This window comes from Eupeodes corollae, chromosome 2, assembly GCF_945859685.1.
Source record: "Eupeodes corollae chromosome 2, idEupCoro1.1, whole genome shotgun sequence".
NCBI classification, from domain to species: domain Eukaryota; kingdom Metazoa; phylum Arthropoda; class Insecta; order Diptera; family Syrphidae; genus Eupeodes; species Eupeodes corollae.
In genome coordinates, this window is record NC_079148.1 from 70,084,821 (window position 1) to 70,090,749 (window position 5,929).

The 5,929-nt window shown below is 41.4% G+C and overlaps 2 protein-coding genes across 2 annotated transcripts; both read left to right on the plus strand.

Annotated features, from left to right (window-relative positions):
• The first annotated feature begins 846 nt into the window (after window positions 1-846).
• On the plus strand, window positions 847-2,991 carry LOC129944997 (uncharacterized). Its single transcript, XM_056054654.1, has one exon. It carries the CDS (start codon window positions 847-849, stop codon window positions 2,989-2,991), a length of 2,145 nt encoding a protein of 714 aa, XP_055910629.1.
• Window positions 2,992-4,059: 1,068 nt separating this feature from the next.
• On the plus strand, window positions 4,060-5,700 carry LOC129944998 (uncharacterized). Its single transcript, XM_056054655.1, has one exon. It carries the CDS (start codon window positions 4,060-4,062, stop codon window positions 5,698-5,700), a length of 1,641 nt encoding a protein of 546 aa, XP_055910630.1.
• Window positions 5,701-5,929: the final 229 nt, after the last annotated feature.

Genomic DNA, 5,929 nt, shown 5'->3' on the forward strand with positions numbered 1-5,929 from the left:
CGTTTGAGCGTCCATAAAAAAAAAATATATAACCACAGTTTTGATTGCCGTGTGCATGCGGATTGACATTCAATTTAAACTTTGTTGGTTTTTTTTTTTGTGAAGATCGGCGTGTTCGTGTGTAAAAAAAAATTATTATTTAAAAAAAAAAACATTTATTTTTCTTGCATGGATTTGCTCAAGAAAAAACGGGCAATTATTAAAGGCCAAGTTACGCGAATTGTTACATTCGCGGAAACAACGGGAAACAACAGCCCCTTTAGCTGAGTGTAAATTGCGCCAAACAAAACTAGAGCAGTATATGCAAGAATTCGAGTGCTTGCAAAGTCAAATAGAAGAATCGATTGAAGACGCTACTTTACTTGCAGATGAGACCCAATATCGTTCAAATTTCGAATCGGTTTTTTATTCCACTCATGCTAAATTATCTGATATTATAAACGAAATTTCTAATGCGTCGCGTTCCGATGATTCTGAAACCGAATTCAGTTCAGCCATTAAACACTAATCGAAAATCAAACCGCGCTAAATGACGTTGTAAAAAATTTAGCAGAAACGTCGCGAAGGCCAATAAGCATAACTCATTCGGAGCAATCATCTGGCCTACCAAAAGTGATTTTAAACGAATTTTCGGGAAAATTCGATGAGTGGATTCGTTTTCGGGATTTATTTACAGCGTTAGTGATTTCTAAAAAATCTGTAACCGGCATCGAAAAAATGGAATACCTCCTTTCGCGATTAAAAGGAGACGCGTTGTCACTCGTAAGCCATCTTCCCCGTAGCAATGAAAACTTTTCTATCGCGTGGAAATTGTTGGGTGAGCATTATGAAAAACCAAATTTTATTATGGTGGCTCACTTGGACAATATATTCGACCAACCGGTGATCAAAAGTGGTTCCTTGTGCGAATTAAAACGATTATTCAGTACTACCATTGAGAACATAAATGCGCTGTGTACCTTGAAACTGCCGGTCGATTCGTGGGATACATTACTCGTTTACACTTTAACACGAAAACTCGATTCAGAAAATAAATTATTATGGATTCGGGCCGCGAAGCATGGTAAATCTGAATCGTTTGCGGATTTCTCAAACTTTTTGAAAGAGCGAATAAACGAACTCGAAAGTTTAAATCTCTCAAAAGTGCAATCCAGTTCCGGTCGTAATATTATAGCTCCGATTAAAAATAAAGATTCGGGTAAACGTGTTTTCAATATCACTATTCCATCGTGTCCTAAGTGCCAACAAAAACATATGCTTTATCAGTGCGTGAAATTCCGAGAACTTACGGTGCCTGCTCGGTGTGAATTTGTGAAAGCAAACGGAATTTGCTGCAATTGTCTACGGGTTAAGCATTCGTTAGCGGAATGCAAATTTTCGAACTACAAAACGTGTAATTTGAAGCACAACACTCTGCTTCACGTAGACCGAATTGCCCCCCCTTTCGTTCAACCAGTCCCTGCTGCAAATCAGCCCGGTTCATCGAATGGCATCGTGTCAGCTGTGTCGGTTCGCGCACCCCCATCGCGTCATGAGTGTTTAACTATGCTTCCTGCGGCAATAATTTTGATTAAAGACATAAATGGTGAACCTCAATCGTGTAGAGCCCTCCTTGATTCTGGGTCCCAAGCTACCTTAATATCGGAATCTTGTGTTCAACGTCTCGGTTTAAAGCGATCTCATGCTAAGTTTCCGGTAATCGGTCTCGGACAAAATGAAAGTACTCAAGGTACACGGGTACAAGTAAGCCTTATTATGTCTTCGACTTTTGACTCAAATTCGTGTATTTCGGCCAATGCGTTCATTCTTGCCTCGTTAATAAACTGTTTTCCAAGTTTTGAAATACCAAGTGCTTGTCTGTCTCATTTCAAAAATCTATCATTGGCAGACCCCTATTGTTATCGCCCAAGCAAGGTCGACTTGTTGTTGGGATCGGACTTATTCTTTGACATTCTCGCGGACGGTAAAATCGTACATCCATCGGGTTCACCCATCGCCCAGAACACTATCTTCGGCTGGGTGATAGCGGGAAGTGTTTCGTTAAAACGAGAAGCTACTATTAGCGTCAACCATTCAACTTTTGACTTAGACTTGCTCTTAAAAAATGTCTTTGAGCCTGGAGATCTTGTCGACGGAATTCGTTCCAACGACAGTGAGGTAAGTGCAGATATTGAAAAACATATTATTGCGACACATAAAGTTAATCAAGATGGTAGATACGTAGTCAGCTTACCGTTTAATAAAACGCCCGTTATGTTCGGCGACTCTCGCGGAGCTGCTCTCAACATGTTGCATTCTATGGAGAGACGATTTTCAAAGAATCCCATATCAAAACAACAATACATTGATTTTATGCGTGAATATGAGCGCCTGGGTCATATGAAAATCGTCCCAATCAACGACCTAAGCTGCCCATCATTTTACTTACCTCACCACGCGGTCCTGAAACCCGACAGCGCAACGACAAAGCTGCGCGTGGTTTTCAATGCTTCGTATAAGTCATCAAATGGCCATTCATTAAACGATTATTTACATGTTGGCCCCACGATTCAAAACGATCTTTTCACGTGCCTTATTCGCTTTCGTAAAAATAAAATCGCGATTAAGGCCGATATCGCCAAAATGTACCGTCAGGTACTTGTCGATGCAAACGATGTTCATTTCCAAAGAATTGTTTGGAGGGAGGAAGTAACCGAAGAACCACGCGATTACATGCTTCTTACGGTTACATATGGAACGGCTTCGGCATCCTTTTTAGCAACTCGTGTTCTCAAACAAATCGGTTTAGACAGTATGCATCTTCTTCCCACGGCTTCGAAAAGCATCATTGAAGATTTTTACGTCGACGATTACATGTCTACCTTCGAAAACGTAGATGAAGCGATACAATTAAAAACCGAAGTTGTAAATGTCCTCAAGGTTACATATCCTATTCGTTCATCCCATACCCATTCTATATTTTCTCCTTTAAACTCAATCCACTTCCCATAGAGCTAAATTCCATTAAAATTTGTTAATATCAAATATCACTATTTTTCCCACGGAAAGCTAGCTCCCAATGCACGCGCATTTTTTATGCCTTGCAATTCATTTACCTTTTATTGTAACCCGAACCCACATAAAAATATAAACGAAATAGTTTTAATATAATAATTTGTAAATTAAATCTGCTGAGAATGCAGTTTAATTAGAATAAGGAACTTTGATTGTATTAAATAATAAGGAAGCAGTCAGTCTATAGCGAGACTTGGTCGAATAAAGAACTTTTGATTTTTTAAAAACCTTTTTCGCGTAACTCATTTCATTTCTTCAACAGGTCTGGAATGGACCTTCGTAAGTGGTCTTCCAATTCGATAGATTTCTTAAACACCATTTCCCCCGAACATCGGGAATCGGATACCAATTTAATCATCGGTGAAACGGGAGTCAAAACATTAGGCTTGCTTTGGGATACGAAGCACGATTGTTTCAAATTCGCACCCACGATTCCGCCCATCGGGCCGACCGCCACCAAAAGAGAAGTGCTATCGGTTATAGCTCGAATCTTCGATCCGTTAGGGTGGCTATCACCGATTATCGTCAAAATGAAGATCTTTATAAAACGTTTATGGATCAAACGTGTCGGTTGGGACGAGTTTATTCCCACTGACTTCATGCGAGAATGGAGTGATTTCAATCAAGATCTCTATTCTATTCAAAACGTCAACATTTCAAGATGGCTTCACTTTAGTCAGTGCAGTGGAGACTGCGCTTATCTGTTCTAAGACCAGAATTGCTCCAGTCAAACCTTCTCTTTCTATTCCACGTTTCTAATTGTGTGGCTCTTTACTGCTAAACCAGCTCCTTAGTAAGGTTAAAGAAGCTTTCGCTATTCACGATGTCAAATGTTTCGCGTACACAGACTCTACTACCGTACTTCATTGGATTAAGGGTTATCCGCATGCGAGAAACGTCTTCGTGGACAATAGGATTTCGAAAATTGTTGCCCAGTTCCCAGTTTCAATATGGCATCATGTGCGCACGGCCCAGAACCCAGTGGATTGCGCTACTCGCGGCATAATGCCGAAATGTTTGCTAGATTTAGAGTTGTGGTGGAAAGGCCCTGAGTTTCTTCACGATAATGAAATAGTGTTTTCCGAAATACCGAGTCTCAAAGACAGTTTTGTTGACGATGAAGTTACATGTCTCGTTTCAGCAGCGGAGACAGATGATTGGGATCATCGCGTTTTCGAAATGTTTTCGAATCTCAATCGTCTTCTTCGAGTCATCGCTCGTTGTATCCGACTATTTCGAAATCGTGTCAGACCTCGAGACCGTATTAGAAATAATTTTTTGTCACCATACGATTTACATCTGGCAAAGATAGCGTCATTTAAACTCACTCAGAAACACATCTTTAAAAATGATTTCGCTCTCTTGGAAAATGGCCAAGTTGTTTCTAAGAAAAACAAACATTATTTTCTTCGTCCCTTCATCGATGAGCAGGGTGTTCTTCGTGTTGGTGGCAGGCTCGAAAATGCCCGCATACCATTTGAGCAGAAGCATCCAGTTATTCTTCATAAGAATCACCCGCTAACAAATCTTATCGTCAATGAATGCCATCTAAGCAACCTGCATGCTGGAATGCGACAAATGACGTACCTGCTCTCGCTCCACTACTGTGTCATCGGTATTCATCACGTTATCAAACGAGTCATCTATCGCTGCACAACGTGCATTAGACAGCGAGCGATTCCATTTCAACAACAAATGGCCAGCCTACCGAGACAGAGATTGGAACCAGGAGTTACCTTTGGCAACACGGGCGTGGACTACGCTGGTCCATTTTTTGTCCGCTCGTGGAAGGGTCGAGGTGCTAAGTTGCACAGGGTTTATATTTCGCTTTTTGTTTGCATGGCTACGAAAGCTTTGCATCTAGAGTTAGTGTCGGACCTTTCGTCATCTGCCTTCATCGCAGCCTTGCGGCGTTTCGTTTCTAGGCGTGGAAGATGCCATTCTATTTTTAGTGATAATGGCACTAATTTCGTCGGCGCCAATCAACAGCTACGAGATTGGGCCAACCTACTCGATTCAACAAAATTTCAAGAAGATGTCACCAACGAACTTACCACCAACGGAATCACCTGGCATTTCTCACCTCCCCATGCTCCGCATTTCGGCGGGCTATGGGAGGCCGGGTTCAAGACCACTAAGTTTCATCTACGAAGAGTCCTAGGTCAATCATCTCTAACATACGAAGAGTTCTCCACCGTTTTGTGCCAAGTTGAAGCCTGTGCTAATTCACGTCCATTGTGCGCTCGCTTCGAAGGGGATATGGATCCATTAACCCCAGCGCACTTCCTAATTGCACGACCACTAACAACTGTACCAGATCCGAGTATCTTAACAGCAGAGGACTCGCTGCGAGATCGATGGCAGTATCTTCAACGTCTAGTCCTAAGCTTTTGGGAAAAATGGTCTAAAGACTACCTTATTCAACTTCGAAAGGGCCCAAAATGGTTGGAGAAATCGAAAAATATTCAGCCTAATGATGTGGTTATTCTCATCGATGAAAATCAACCCCCATGTCGATGGCTTATGGGCCGAATCGTTAAAACTTATCCTGGCCGAGATGGACTTGTACGAGTCGCTTCCGTCGTTACTGCTAAGGGTGAATTCAAGCGTCCAGTCTGCAAGCTATGTCCTTTACTACTTGGTTGAAGGCGTCCTTCAACGGCGGGAGGATGTTTGAGCTACAAATTGTGTTTACAGCCTTAGGCTCAACGAAACTATTCCTATCTATCGAAATCCTATCTATGTAACTTTGTGTCTTGTCTTTGTCTACATATTCGTCAAATAAAGTTCAGTTGTAATCCCTTTTTCAAGGAAAAAAGACGTGTTTAATTTCGCTCGGAAATTTATATTATTTAATTTTTATTTCAGCGGAGTT

Bases quoted from the DNA above. Each gene is read 5' to 3' on its own strand.
- LOC129944997 (XM_056054654.1), top strand. From the start codon at position 847: ATGGTGGCTCACTTGGACAATATATTCGACCAACCGGTGATCAAAAGT.
- LOC129944998 (XM_056054655.1), top strand. From the start codon at position 4,060: ATGCCGAAATGTTTGCTAGATTTAGAGTTGTGGTGGAAAGGCCCTGAG.